This window comes from Mytilus edulis, chromosome 4 (genome assembly GCF_963676685.1).
Source record: "Mytilus edulis chromosome 4, xbMytEdul2.2, whole genome shotgun sequence".
NCBI lineage: Eukaryota > Metazoa > Mollusca > Bivalvia > Mytilida > Mytilidae > Mytilus > Mytilus edulis.
Window position 1 is genome coordinate 33354346 of NC_092347.1, and position 16256 is coordinate 33370601.

Here is a 16256-nt window from a genome sequence, read left to right on the forward strand (position 1 = left end):
CATATTTTTTTCTGGATGGAAATATAAGCTTGTTTAAACTTCCGCTTTAAAAATCTTTGATATATTTAAACAGAGAAGTGTGTATACGTATATATATGTTTTAAATAACCTATTGTAATACATTTAAAATTCTTAAATGATTATTTTTTTTTAAATTGCTTCCGTTCTGATCATGTGGGACATATCTGAAAACGGGCATTCAAAGGATTTAAGTTCAATATTATATTGTAATCTGTTCATAATATAGTATGGCTTTGAATGGCCGGCCTGATGAACTCTATGCATTTTTTTATTTATTTATGCATGTGAGGCGGCGGATGACATTTAAGCGCATTGATAGGACAAAACAATCGGGCGTTTAAGCGCAAAAGTAGAACCCATTTTAGCGCATGATTTTTAAACCATTTTAGCGAAAATAAAATTGTAAATGCCCATTTTAGCGGATTTTTTTAAAACCATTATAATAAATAATATACATGTATAATGATTAAAAACTTGAACATTTTTGATAGACTCAAGACAGCACAATACAAAACATATCAAGTCCATTAAAACACACTGACAGCACTAAAAGTCTAAAAGATCAAATAAAATGTTAAAATCCTATCTAGTCTGGAATGTATATCCTAGATAACATACAGAACTAAGTCCAAAAAGCCAAATCAAATGTCAAGAGTCCGTTCTAGCTTGGAATTTATATCCTATAGAACGTATGTAATGGGCCCTTGATATGGTATACCCCATGTACAATACTGTTCATGTAGTTGCATTAGAAAAACGTAAATAGCTGGTCGACAACCATAGAATTGATCATTATAATGGGCATGGAACGACTCTGGACCATTATTTGTTTGCTTATAAAATCATTGAGTAAATTGAGTATTATTCAACCAGGTAAGTTTTCGCTAAAATGGGCTATCGAAAATACAGGTGAACGGATTAATCTCGCGCTAAATTGGACTCTAATGTCGGTGCTAAAATGTCCCCATGTAGTTTAAAAAATATCGCTAAAATGTCCTGCGCCCATGTGAGGTAAATTTAGACATGCCAAGAAATTGCCTCCGTTAAAATTCTGCAAATATCCCATAGAGCAAATTACATGGATGATTTAATATTGACCATTTGGTATATAGCCGTGTTCTAAGCGACACGTACATAAAGGTCATAAATTAATTTGTTGAATAAAATCAAATCTTTAAATATTAATGGGTGCCGTATGAGGTCTACCGGAATTTTTAGCTAGGACTTCTTGGCATGAAAGCGCATTGGACGCATAACATTTATAAACTGTTGTTTTCATTTGTTCCTAACTAGAAAGGGCGTTACATAATTTAAGTAAATCAGGGACAGTCTATACTAAGTCAGTAAACCAGTTAGTATAGACTGTCCCTGTGTAAAATAATAATTCCATTTTCCCAACTTGATTTATTTGGCAATGATGAGAGACATACATATATTGGAAGTTATTCCTAAATTCAAGAACTTGTATATATTTACGGAAATTATGATATTTGAATATGCAATTCCTTGTCAAAGTAATTTAAATAAAGATATGGCTTCTTTTAATTAAAAAAAAACCTGATAAAAAGACGCTCCGAGTTTTATTCACGGAAAAAGTCCGACATTATTCTGAATTTAATTTCTATTAATGATTTATTGCGCAAGCGCAGCGTACTGAGCAACCGGAAGATCTTCAGGATTAAAAATGTATCGAAAAGAAAAACCATTACCTTTAAAAAGCAGTGCTTCTTCTTTAACTAACAATCTTACAGTGTTCATAAGTCCAGAAAAGGGGTCTATGAGTTATGCTGTCGTACACAAATCTGTAGTTAATGTAATTTCCTCATCACTTGATGGCTCTACCGTCACCAATCGTCAAGTAGTTTGCAAAGAACCATCAGCCGTTCAACAAAACACACCTATGGTTATACAGGCATGAACCTACTAATTTTTTCATATTCAGAATAATAAATTCTATATATGTACAGTATGTGGGGCTGGGCAAGTTATTTATGCCATGTTTTAACATGTAATGTTTAAAGTGTGACCAATAGGCAATGCCAATACACCTTATCGCTATTTGTCCGCCATTACTGAAAATCACACAGGTTCCCGTAAAATTTTGACGTCATAAAACAAAATATCTGACGCCACAATGGAAAAGTGATTGTTGTATTCGTCAAAAGTTCAAGCGGCCGGGTCAGGCGGTATTAGAGATAAGGTGTATAGACAACATTTGAGTTCGGTGCATTTTGGTCAAAAACTGTCAAAAACTCTGGTTTTAGATACCATCATCTGTGCGTTTAGGGGCATTGTCACTTCCATTCCAATGTTGAGCAACTGGTAGAAAAACTATAATGCTATTTTGCACAAATTATTCGGCAAACTAAATTTTCATATTTGACAATCAGCACTGCTTATAATCCTGGTACCTTTGATAACTACTTTCATTAGGAAATTGTGATAAAGAACTTACAAAACAAATATTATTTCTAGTTTATCCTGTACTTTGAAGATCACTAAGACACTAGATGAATGTTAATAGTGCAGGGATACAGGCGATCCCCTCTATCTGGTAAATGACTTCAAAACGGCACGCATACATTGTATCATAATATTTAATTGACGAATTTTTCAAGTGACAGATGAACTCAAAAGTGGTCTATTATATTCAACCAAATTATGGTTTCAATACACCTAATCGCTATTAAATTTGATAATCTATTTTGGTTGACCAGTGAATCTGCCCTGCTTGAACTATTGAAGTAATACAACAATCACTTTTCCATTGTGGCGTCAGATGTTTTGTATTATAAAGGTCAAATTTACCAAAACTCTTGTGATGTCCAGTAATCATGGTAATGGCGGGCAAATAGCGATAAGAATGTAAGGTGTATTAGAAACAGATTATTGACAGGACTTGACACTTATACTATTATCTTTTAAATTTCCAATTATATCAATAATTGTTATTCAAACCATGTGATGAGTGATGCCAGTGTATCAAAATTGTTATCTGTCAAAATGGCATTCATTTTATCACAAGGGTACAGAATGCAATTGGGGTAATACAAAAATATTTTGAATCTTAAGTTAATTTACATGATCATGATGAGTTGATGCTTTATAAAGAATTCAATTTTGAAAAATGTGGGAAAAGGGATACAGTGGAGTCCCTGTTCTGCACCATGCACAGCAGGTGATATGCACATTACATTGTACCTGATTTCGTCATATCTGCAATGTTACAATAATAGAATTGTTCTTGTAATTGTTTTAGTCTTCCAAAGGGACAGAAAAGGTTAAAATTAATAAGTTCAATAGGAATTTTATGACTACAATCCAATGATTAACCAAATAAGCCAGTTTCATAATAAAAGAATTGCATCATCAGATAAATTTGTTTCATTTACGTCAAATTTATATCAGATTGAAATAAATTTTGCTATGTGTCCTTCGCAGTCTGTTTGTTTCAAATTATACTACACATACACAAAAATGTACATGTATATGTCTTTCAGAAGGCATATAAGAATTTGAAATTGCCAGACATCTGAAGAACTCTCAAAACAGTGATTTCCTTAATTTTGGACATACTTACACAAAAACTTGATAGTGAAACCATGCTTACAAAAGATTTTAAGTAATAAAGAATGTTATGAACATGATGATTGTGTTCACACAATATTAGCTGATTATTGGTTTTATCAGTTTAACCTGTATATCTTAGGTGTGCAGATATACATTGTACTGGACTGTACACTAATACAGAAAAAAATTATTTGCTATTAAACTTTGGGGGAAGTTAAAAAATAAATTTCAGGTAAATTTGATTCATACATGTATAAACTAAGGCATTTTGGTATATATTTGTTCATCTTATATAATAATATACTGTAGAATTATTAATTTTCGTGGGGTTCAAATTTCATACCCCAAAAATGTAGTATGCCTACAAAAAAGCCCTACATTGATAAGAAAATCATTTCAAATACATTTGTATCAACATCAGGCAAATAACATCATGATGCCAAAAGGCTCTGGGGTTACAGAAGGTTTTTCCATGTACATAGATATAAGAAATGTAGTATGAGTTTGTAAACAAAACTATCTTGAAATTTTATGGAGAAAATCTTTATAGTTTCACAACTTCTTTGATATGCATATACATGTTATGTATAAGATGAATATCTTGAGTAATTGATGTATTTTTATTTTTAGGCAAAATGGATAAGTTTACCAAACAGAACAGTACTAGTCCTTACATCTTTAAGGGGTATACAAGTAAGTTATAGAAGTTTTTGTATCTACAAATGTTCATGTATATGACTGCAAGAAATTTTGGGATTCCAGGGAATATTTCTTTGAGTCAGCAGCTCCTTCATAAAACTGCATGGTATAGTTATAGCCAAGAAACATTATATACATACAACTAAAAATATCATTTCTGTACAGAGAAGGTAATCAATAGATAACAGGTAAAAGAGAAATACATGAAATACTGATATGAAGAAGGTAAACAAAAAATTCAAAAGAAAAAAAAACAGACTAACAAATTAAAATAACACTTTTTAAAGGAGAAGGTCCAGTAAGACCCCTTTTTGGCCCCAAAATATAGCAGTTTTACAAAATTGTTAAAATGTATATTTTTAGTTATTTATTGGACAGTTGAATGCTTCTGCTACATAAATATGGGCTGTTTTTGACCACACAATGCACATATATCGGGTTGTAGCACCATTAAGTCATGCTAAATTACTGAAATCTTCAAAATTCTAGCATTTTAGGTAAATTTTAGACGGTTTCCGTGTAAAACGAAAGTGGCCGCATTCGTGTTCATCCTTAATATTGAAATGTAAGTTGTATTTTATGATAATGCATAACATATATAAAGGTTGTGGATGAACACGGATGCGGCCACTTTCATTTTTGACAAAAACCATCTGTAAATTGACATTTTTCAGCATATTTGGTAGATTTTTCATATTTGAGCTTGAATCGGATCGTTTTTAATGACTAAATCAGTTAAAATCTTTCACATTAACTAAATGAATCAAGTGAAATAGACACTTAAGTGTTTAAAAAGTGGTAAATCTTTTGTCAGATGAAACTGAAATTTGAGGCCAAAATGAGTCCTTACCGGACCTACTCCTTTGGTGAGTTTGAAAATCAATCAAAATCAAATGTAGAACAATATTATCCGAGGCAAATGTTTAGAAATTAGTATTAACTAATATTATTCTGATTTATTCTCTTTTTTAGTTGTGCACTTACATATAGATAAAGCAATGATACAAAAAAGAAATTCACACCACTGGAATCACCTATGGCCAGAAACTCTCAAGTACAAGCCTACAAAGTTCTTAGTGAAAGCACTATGCATCTATATTATCATTGTTAATGGGCAACTTACTATCTGTCTTTTATTTGAGCATATTATTAGTGACTGACACATTATTGGATCATGAAATTAGTTGCAAATCGTTGTTTCGACCTATGATACTTTGTATAATTTATATTTTAAAACACATTTCATTATAAAATGGTTACAACCTAAATGACACACCGTTGTTAATTTTATAGATGTTTGAATCAGATGGCTCTGCCATGATTTATTGGCATGCATTAGGCGATCCTAGCAGTTCTGATACACAAGGTTAGTAAAATGAGAAGTTTTCAGGGATTTTATATATTGAGAGTACAATTCAATAATGTGATTTACAATGTAGTTCTGCAGAACTGATGATGTACGCTTATGGAACTTTTAGCTATATAATGAAATATTCCTGTAAAAACCATATGATGGAATTTATTTAACATCATGTAACCTTATTTGCCTGTTGTTAGTTTTGTTTCATTACATCTTTAGAATAGAAATACAATTTATACATCATTGTTCTAGTGTACATAGAAATCTGAATTTAAAAGTTTAAATTTGGCACAAAAAATTATGCCAAATAAGGCCCTTAGCCTATTCTGTCAGTTATGTATATTCAATGGTCAAATCAATTGTCTTGTGGTTGCATAATAATCTTTTGACATAATTTGCATTTTTGTGTAGGGATATACCAAAGAATTTACAATTGGTGTCTGTATCTTCCCTACAGAACACGGCAAATATAAAGTCAATTCAATACAAAGTAACATGTAAAACCACGAGTGAAAAGCATCTTAAAGAACTTGTTTATCATTGTACATAATTATATATATATAATTGTCAAGATCTCAATAAATGTATTTCATTATTCAGATCAAACAAATTATGGAAGAGGCATTGCTGGAGTTGGAGATAGTTGTATATGTGTTGGTAAGGTTATCTTTTTATCCCCTGATAGTATCATGAGTATAAAGGGTGTTTTTATTAAGGTTACATGTATGTTTTGATCCTACATTGGTATTACCAATGTTATTTCAACTGATTGGGCGGAGCTTATGTTTTAATTTGCATAACGACAGTCTATTTGAAGATGTGTGTGATAAGGATGATTGCTGTTATAATTATTATTGAATTTTAATCACCTATCAGTGTCCCTAAACGTATATACAAAAGAAGTGAGTGTATGATATGGGACGAATAACCCGGACACTTCATTGATGAGATTATCCCAAAACTCCTGTCTGTAGATGAACTGGTCTTAATTAAGCAAATACAGTCGAACCTCGTTGTGTCGAACTCAGTTGTGTCGAGAAGTCAGATGAGTCGAAGTAATTTCTCGGTCCCGACATAATTCCTGTTTGATCAATGCATTTTAACCTCTGAAGAGTCGAACTCGGATGATTCGAATTCTCGGTTACCGTTAAGGGGGCTCCTGGGTATAAATCAAATTTTTTTTCTAATATAGGATTTCGCTATATTTTTTTATGAATGAACTTTATCATATACTTAAAAGAAAAATGAAATAAAAAAATGGGTTCACCGTTCATTTAAGCTCACAATCTGTCTCCGGAAGAAGCATACATTTTTGTTAATGTCCTTTTTTTCTGTTGAACTAATAGGAGAAATAGAGATATATATCGAAATAAAAAAATAACCTAATTACAGAAATCGCTTAAATTTTCAATTATTTAGTTTATGTACAGCTTATATGAAAACAATAATGAAAAATATAGGTCACCGATGAGTTAAAAAAGATATTTCAAATTTAATGCCAAAAAATGGCATTTTTGCACCAAAGGGAGATAATTTGGAGCTTTTTCAATGATATAAACATTTTAAAAGTCATCTGGGGCCAATCCGAATCGATTTTTTGGGTTGATTTTTTTACCATATCATAAAGTAATAACTAATAGCGAATTAAATAAAATTTGTAATGAAAAAATAAAGGTTCAATTTTTTGCTGAAATTTTTGTACCCACGAGCCACCTTAAGTCGAGGTAAAATTGATGTAAATTGACCCCGATGTCTCAAAGTTCAAAATTTAAAAAAAATCGAAAGAAATAAAAAATTCATAACGGAAGTTATTCTTGTTTAACCTATTCATTTCCATAAGTGATTAAAGCTGTGTAAACATACTTGTTTGTAAAACAGTTAAAATGACATGTTTATGATGACCGCTAATCAACACCTTTGTTGATTGTCCAAGCGGAACTTGAATGTGCTGAACCTATTTCACTTGGTATAAAAACAAAACAAATTTCAATGACCCAAGCTGAGATTAAATTAACCATTAGAATAAGAACAATAATTAAAAGGATTAAAATATTTTATTAATTATTATGAGTCGGTCTTTTTAATCTATGAACACTGTTCACATTCTTTAAAGATTAGTTATGAAAATATTTTCACGAGTGATTCCATAATTTATAGTGACTGACCTTTGTAAATATTTGTGTATTGATTTTATTTGTGAATGTTGTGTGTTGAATCTAATACGGAACATAAATACACAATCATATATTATTATATCGAAAAAAGCATAATGATCAATAAACATGCATCTAGTTTACAGAAATCACATATTGGTATTTCATACGTAAATCACATATTGGTATTTCATACATTTCAAATATATGATGTCACACTCGACCTCAGATGAGTTGAACCTTGGATGAGTTGAATACTTTCGTCTGGTCCCTTCGACTTCGACACAACGAGGTTCGACTGTATCTTAAACCCCGCCCAATCAAGTGAAATAAATCTGGTAATAAGGTTATATTTTTATCCTTCAATAGTTATATAAGTACTAGTCAATTTAGATTGCGAGTGCACTTGCAATGGCAGGGTTTGAACTCACAACCTCAGTGTTGACTGGCTAGTGAATACAGTAGTAGAACTACTTAGACCACTTGGCCACTGAGGCCCCTACCAGGGTTCGAGTACTGACTGCTATTGTGCACCTTTTATTTTATATATTTACAGTACTGGAATGAGTATGTGGCTTCCCAATACAAAACTTTGATTTATTCATAGCTTTACAATATCTGATTTTTTTCTGTTTCTTTTTAGTGAAATGGTAATCTACAATCTACAATAAAAACAGCAAAGCAGTTTTCTTATATTTGAAAATGTGTTCATCTTTAATCTGTTGGGTGAATGAAATGAACTGTTTTTATTTTTTATATGGCCGCAAAAATTTTAATTTTTTATATGGCCGCAAAAATTTTAATTATTAATATTCAACAGCATAGTGAATTGCTCAAAGGCAAAAAAAACCTTTTAAGTTCATTAGACCACATTCATTCTGTGTCAGAAACCTATGCTGTGTCAACTATTTAATTTTAGATTTAAAAAGTTTGAAGAAGAAATCTTTAATTGATTTGTAAAATCTTGACATTTGTTTTGTGTAAAAAAAACCATGTAATGTCAAAAATTTGATCACAATCCAAATTCAGAGCTGTATCACACTTGAATGTTTTGTCCATACTTGCCCCAACTGTTCAGGGTTCGACCTCTGCGGTCGTATAAAGCTGCGCCCTGCTGAGCACCTGGTTTTAGATGCAACTATTTTTATGGATTTTGTTGTAAGAATTTACTACATAAATCATGGTTGATAGTTTCAGTAAGATTCATATTTATTTGAAGCAATTTCAACTTGTATACTCTCTAGTTATTTGTACAATATATTTACAGGTACACAGATTGGAGAAATTCATGTTTTTAATGTACCTGCAAAAGGAACAAATATGTTGCTGCAAGAAAGTTTAGTTGGTGAGTGAACCTTGGGATTAAATACATTTTGAATATTCTGGAAGGGCAATTCTTTATTATTCGGCTTTTCAAATTTAAAAAATTGAAGAAGAAGAAATATTTAATGTCTTATGAAGATCTATTTCAAATTTATACATACAAATATCCCTAGATTATGTACCTTGAAAATTAGTCAGTACAAGTAAATTAACATTTAATATGCATTTTTATAATCTTATCAGTAGATTTAGTAACCTATTCATTTAATTTTTGTGCCTTCTGGGTGTAATTTGTTGACCAATTCCAAAACCTAAAAGTGTTATCATGGTTATTGTGGATATTGATAAATAAAATATGTCTGAAAATAATTTGTCATAATAACATAAAAATGGAAATGGGGAATAAGTCAAGGAAACAACAACCCGACCAGATACCAGCCAAAGGCCACCAATAGGTCTTCAATGCAGTGAGATAATCCTGCATCCGGAGTTGGGAGCTTATCCAGCAAACAATATATATTTTCAAATTCTGTTCTATATTCTTAAAACTTTGTGTATCAAATATTTGGTAGGCAGCCAAACATTTTTGTAATTATAATCTGATTGTACTTATGTTTTTGGTGATAATTTATAGGTTGGACAACATTTCTAGAGACTCATTTTCAATTTTTGAATAGAATTTTATCTTTAATATTTATCATACATTTGGTGTATAACTAATTTGTGACTTATATTTCAGGTCATAAACATCCAATATGTGATCTAACATCAGGACCTAACAAACTGGTCAGTAGTGATGAACAAGGCAATATATTTATATGGTCATTACAAGCTAATGGTTCACTGAAACAGACAGAGTCTGTAATTGGGAAGGGGTGAGTTTTAATGTAAAATTATATAATGGTTCACATAAATATGAACAACCTATCTTCAGTGTAGCACCACTAAGAATATGAAATGAGAGATTTGAAAAATTAATTTTAAAAGATGGTCTGTGATAATTGTATGAATATTTTAGAAGATGAAACCCATGTTATTTTATCGTGTCCTTTATACGACGATTTTAGAGAAAAAAAAATATTTGATGAAGCAACACATTTTAATAGTGATTTAATGTCTTTTGATGATAAACGGAAATTAGTGTTTTTATTTATAGATAATGATATGATTCGTAGCTGTGCCATAGCCTGTAATCTTATTTTAAATAGACGTAGAAATGTTTTATACTGTAAATAATGTTTTTATCGATATGTTTTATAATAGATGAATTCTTTATATCATGTTTTTAATGTTATAGTCTCTTATAATTCTGTACAGAATGGCTCTCTTTTTATATTTATATATTTTGATATTTAATGTAATGCTGTATCATATATTATTGAGAGATGAGACTTAGATAAAATATGAATTGAATAGAATTGCATGCTACTGGGGAATGGGTTTGAAGAAGTAACTTTCCCTTATGGCCAAACTAGTGATATGGTATTTTGAACCTAATGGAATTGTTCACAACAATCAATTGCAGTCACTTTTGACCCACTTTTGTCATCAGCAATTTTCCATTTATAAGTTAAAAAATTCATATGCATAATCAATTAATGATTTAGAAATGTAGCAACAGCATTTAAAAGATTGGACATATGTAATTTTATGAAAAAAAACTGTTGTTAAAAAAAGAGGATTTCTTTTTTATCTAGTACTTGTTACTATAGAGCAACCATCTATACCTTCTGATTTTCAACAAAAGGAAATTTTTTACTCTAATCAGAGCATAAGCAGCTTTTAGAAAAGAAGATTGTGGTCCTTTGCAGAAAATATGCATAAAACAAGAAGACAATTAGTTGTTAGAGCTGAAACCATCTTTCATATTTAAGCTGAAACATCAATTTATCATATTGAGATTTACACTTTATTAATCAGTACATTGTTACATGTTTAAAGATAACTCTTGTATCAGTGCATATTTTTCAATGGTTTAACCTTCATTGATAAAACATTTCTTTTTTCTAATCAAAATCTTCAAATTTAATTAGTCTCATTGTAATATATTTAAAGCTAGTTACTGGCTTATATGAAAATATATAAAAATATATAGATTATTCCATTGGAACCAGTAAACATCTTGAGAAACAATTGCTAACGGTGAAACTCTTTCTGTGTAGTAAAAAATTAAGGTTTTTACCTTTTAACTTAATCAATCATAGGTTACTACACCTTCATTAAGTTTTTTTTGGCAATGGGTTCAGAAATGGTTAAATTGAAAAAAAAATAAAAATTGTATATATAATATATATATTTTCAGAGTACCATGTAGTAGTCTAGTGTTATGGAATGATATTATAGTTGGAGGATATGGTGATGGTCAGTTACGAGTTTATTGTGCAAAGACAGCCAAGTTAGCTGCTACAGTCAATGCCCATGCTAGATGGGTGAATGCAATAGATGTAGCTCCAGAAACAGGCAGAATATTATCTGTTAGTGAAGATACTTTTGCCAAAGTATGGCAGTTGAAAGAAGGAACCTTGCCAGAGGTAAAATAGTCTTTTATTTATTCCCTCATTTTGGAGGGTCTGCATATTAGGTCTTTTTTTTTTTACTTTAAAATTTTTCTACATTGTTCTCTGTTGTCTTGTCTTTATTTTGTGTTTGCCTATCTTTCTCTATTCTTTTTATTTACTCATTTTTCTTTAGTATTGGCCCATTAATTTCAATTCTGAAAACCCAATCTAAAGCCCTCATTTGGAGGATGATAAAATCTGTAATATATATAGAATTGACAATACAAAAGGAAGATAATATTACTTTGATCTTAATTTTATTTTTGAACATTTGCAGATATTTTCTTTGCTTTATAATATATATTGATTTTTATTGTTGAAAGAAATATTTTTTATGAGTACTATTTATTCATCTCAATTTTTGTATCCTAAGAATAGTGAGAATTAGTACCCCTCAAATATCACTTCTTTTTAAGTACGAAATTTTTCTCAGAACGTTACATGTAGAAACAGGATTGGAGGTAAATATTTGTATCTGAGATTTTTTTTATACATTGTGATACATGTATACATTTGTAGTTGTATAGATCTGATAGTCTCATTTAGTTACTGTTATAAAATTCAAAAAATATTGCTAGGTTTTTATAATTGCAATAAATGCAACTGATTGAGAATCAGAGTAATAAGAAATCACATTCTGATATCAGATACAGATTCAGATTCAGATTCAGATTCAGATTCAATATTTTATTAAAGTCTCACTACTTGCAATACATAAATATACAGTACATACAGAGTATATACACACTATAAAACAGACAATACACAAATATAAATTACAAGTACCATTCTATTAAGAATTATGAGAGACTATAAAACAATTTCTATATAAAACTAGTTAAAATACATACGATTATTAAAATAATTTCATTTTAAGAATATAAAAAGGTATTTCTTCTACTTAAAATATCAAAGCAGGTTTTGGCAACCATATCATAACAATTAATGTTTTTAAATAAATAAACAAATTTATCATCATCAGACAAATCATTAAAATCTACATTATATTTCATAGCTTCGCTATATAAACAAAAGCGCAAATCTGCATATAAAGGACATGATAGTATTACATGTTTTTCGTCTTCTATGTTATCATTACACATAAAACACACTCTTTCGTCTACATTTTTATTTTCATACCGCCCTGTTTCAATTCTCAACGGAGCTACTCCGCATCTAAATTTAGCAAAAGCACTTCTATATCTATAAGATAATTTTTTTGATAAATATAATTCACTTCCATAACTGTCTTTAAACAATTTATAAGTCCGCAATTTTTTACCAACATCTTGTGTTAATATTCTATTTTGCCAGTTTTCTATATACTTATCAAGTAAAAATTCTTCTATCTGCATAATACTTTGTTTACACAGTACATTATTTAAATCAGTATACAAATCTAAATTACATTCTTTAAACTTAGACATAATCCTAAAACACCAATTTCTTATCTTTTTAAGAGCATTTCTATAACACCATTTAAATATTCTATAATTTAATCTATCTGTGCACATTATCTTACACCTAGCCCAGTGTCGAAACACACAAGTCCACTGCTTAACACTTGGAGGTCTCCAGCCCATATCCCCTTGAATTGCATCGTTTGGGGTATATTTACCCACACCCATAAAAGACCTGATAGCTCTGTTCTGGACAGCATTTATACATGAAAAATCTCTGGTGCCCCAAATGGCTGCACCATAACTTATTACTGGCCAGACCAGGCTATCAAATAATTTAGTAAATGTACTGTACTGGAAACCTCCATGGGCCTTACTCTTTACAATAATCAAACTTAATGCCCTGTTCGCTGATTTGGCTACAGCTTTAGCCATTACATCATAATTTAAAAATTCAGTTAATAGTAAACCCAGATATTGATAGCTTTGTACAATACATATCTGCTTATCATTGAATAAAAACAATGTTGTTGTCTGCTGTACTGAAGGATTTCTAAAATGTACAATTTTAGTTTTCTCATGATTAACATTTAATGACTTATTTTTACACCATATCTTTAAAACATCTAAGAGTAATTGCAAATCGCTTTCATTCTCTGCAATCAATACAATGTCGTCTGCATATAACAAAATGCCAACTTTTTCACCATCAATATCAATACCAATATCTAATGCTTTAATATTTGTAACTAAGCTGTTTATAAAAATATTGAATAAAATTGGCGACAAAACACAGCCTTGTTTTAGGCCTGAATTTACACTAAACCATTCAGTCATATGCCCATTTAATTTAATAGCACATTCAACTTGAGAATAAATAGCTTTAATAACACACAAAAAATGTTTACTTATACCAAGATCATTAAGATCGTTAAACAATAAATTTCTATTAACCGTGTCATATGCCTTTTTAAAATCTACAAACACTGCAAACGTAGATAATTTTCGTAATTTTCTGGTTTCAATAATCGATGTTAGCGTACTCAAATGATCAATAGTACTTCTACCACCATGAAAGCCGTTTTGCTCATCGTGTAAAATATTTTTAGTTTCTAACCAAGATACTAGTCTATTATTTAAAATGCTACAAAATAATTTATAACTACATGGTGCCAATGTAATGCCCCGATATGACAAAGGATCCCTAGTGTCTGCTGTAGAACACTTAGGTATAGGTGTTATTATCCCTTTACTCCACATGGATGGGATTTTACCAAATTTAAAACACTTATTAAATAAATTATGTAAAACATATAAAAGTATATCATTTCTATATAATTCTATAGGTATCAAATCAATACCTGGCGCTTTGCCATTTTTTGCTTTAATCAATACATTTAAAACTTCATCAATAGTAATTTCACAATCTAAAAAATCATCTGAAATATTATTTGTTATACTTTCATTCGGCAAGTTATCTTTATCTTTACAATTCAATAAATTATCAAAAGAAATTTTCCATTTATTTAGAACTACATCAGTATCAGTACAAATTGAACCGTCATCATGTAACACTTCCATAGGAATGTTCTTCTGTCTTTCATTCCCAACACCAATTCTTCCTATTTTCTTCCAGAACTCCCGGGGGTTACCATTTTGGACGGCACAAAGTTCTTCTTGGCTATGATACCAGTATTGTCTTTTCGCTTGTTGGCAGTTTTTGTCAAAAGTTTTACGTGTCTTCACAAATACATGACGTGCACTTTTCCTTTCGTTACGGTTAGGATTTTTACGCCAAATACGTTCAGCTGCACACACTTCATTCCATAGTACTGTAAGGTTGTCATTCCACCAAGGCTTCTTCATCTTCCTTCTCTTATTACTGATACCATCCATACAGATATCTGCATATTTTTTAGAAATGGTAATAATTATTCCTGCATTTAAATCTATACATCCATAATTTCAATAATAAATGCTCACAATAATTTCTTTTGAAGTACTTTAATATGATGTAAAATAAATTATGATATTTAAAACATTTGTTATTTGTTCCATGTTAGCTTTGTTTTTTTAACAATTTCAGATTGAATATAAATATAGTGAGTCTGTAACAGATTTACAGTTAGTGGGAGGACAGTTTATACAGAAAGGTGGGCGTGGCTTCTGTGTGACAGGATATGACAACTCAGACATTACATTTTTTGTACAAAACTAAAAAATTTAGACATTGACAGAAGATTAGAATATTTTACACGGAAAAAAATAATGTTTTAACAAGGTGACCAATCAGATATTTCATATAAAATGAAAAATGATTTTCTGTAAAAATTATGAAGATCTGTTTGTGTGGGAAACAATTTTAGATCCTTTTTTGTTCAATTGATGTGCAATGGTAATGAATGTAAAACTGTAATGTTCTTTGAGATTAAGTATGATTTTTTTGTCAAAGACAAAATGACAAACTGTAAACCAATTAATTTTGAGAGAGATTTATTTTCACGAGTAGAAAAAAAAAACCAAATAAAATAAATTGTGCATTTTTTGGATATTTCCTTGTTTAACTACACTAAGTAAATTTGAAAACCTTGAAACTTAATTGATGCAAAATGGGCATGAAAGGACTTTTGAATGCAAAATATAAAGTATCTGCAAAAATAAGTTGGTTTACAGTAAAAACTTGAAATGAAATATTAATAATTTTAGGTCAGTGATGTTTGCTTTAAGGATATATATCTATAGAACTATTGTTATTGATGTACGTGGTAGATTTATTGTTATCTGCAGCTGTTTAAGATATGACATGTTTGTCATATGTTTATCTTACTTTATATAAAATGTGTTATATTTATAAGGAAAATTTGAAAGAGCAGTTAATTTATTCATTGAAAAAATACTTTATTTTTATATTTCAAAATCATGAGGAAAACAGATCTCATACTATATGAATATAGGTCAGGGTAAAGTTAATTTTGAATCATTTATTTATATCAGAAAAGTTGTGAAAATATGGAATATTTTATTACATTGTTTTACCTTTTGTAAGTAAGAATTTCCGTCCACTTATTTATGTATGCTTTTGTGGATAGTGAATAAATATTTTTATTCAGAGCTTTTTTCTTCCTTTTTTCACCTCACCTACACCAGCTATTTATAATGGGCACTGAATAGT

The 16256-nt window shown here is 30.1% G+C and overlaps 1 protein-coding gene across 1 annotated transcript; it reads left to right on the forward strand.

Annotated features, from left to right (window-relative positions):
• The first annotated feature begins 1631 nt into the window (after positions 1-1631).
• Positions 1632-16195, forward strand: LOC139519491 (WD repeat-containing protein 54-like). Its single transcript, XM_071311603.1, has 8 exons — positions 1632-1933; positions 4222-4284; positions 5584-5656; positions 6251-6307; positions 9071-9148; positions 9866-10001; positions 11429-11657; positions 15171-16195. Exons 1-8 carry the CDS (start codon positions 1706-1708, stop codon positions 15300-15302), a joined length of 996 nt encoding a protein of 331 aa, XP_071167704.1. The 5' UTR covers positions 1632-1705; the 3' UTR covers positions 15303-16195.
• The last annotated feature ends 61 nt before the right edge of the window (positions 16196-16256 follow it).

What these genes read in the sequence shown, in the direction of transcription:
- LOC139519491 (XM_071311603.1), top strand. Translation starts at nt 1,706, where the DNA reads ATGTATCGAAAAGAAAAACCATTACCTTTAAAAAGCAGTGCTTCTTCT. An exon ending in TAGCAGTTCTGATACACAAG is followed by an intron (nt 5,657 to 6,250) that starts GTTAGTAAAATG and finishes TTCATTATTCAG; the next exon opens with ATCAAACAAATTATGGAAGA. An exon ending in AGATAGTTGTATATGTGTTG is followed by an intron (nt 6,308 to 9,070) that starts GTAAGGTTATCT and finishes ATATATTTACAG; the next exon opens with GTACACAGATTGGAGAAATT.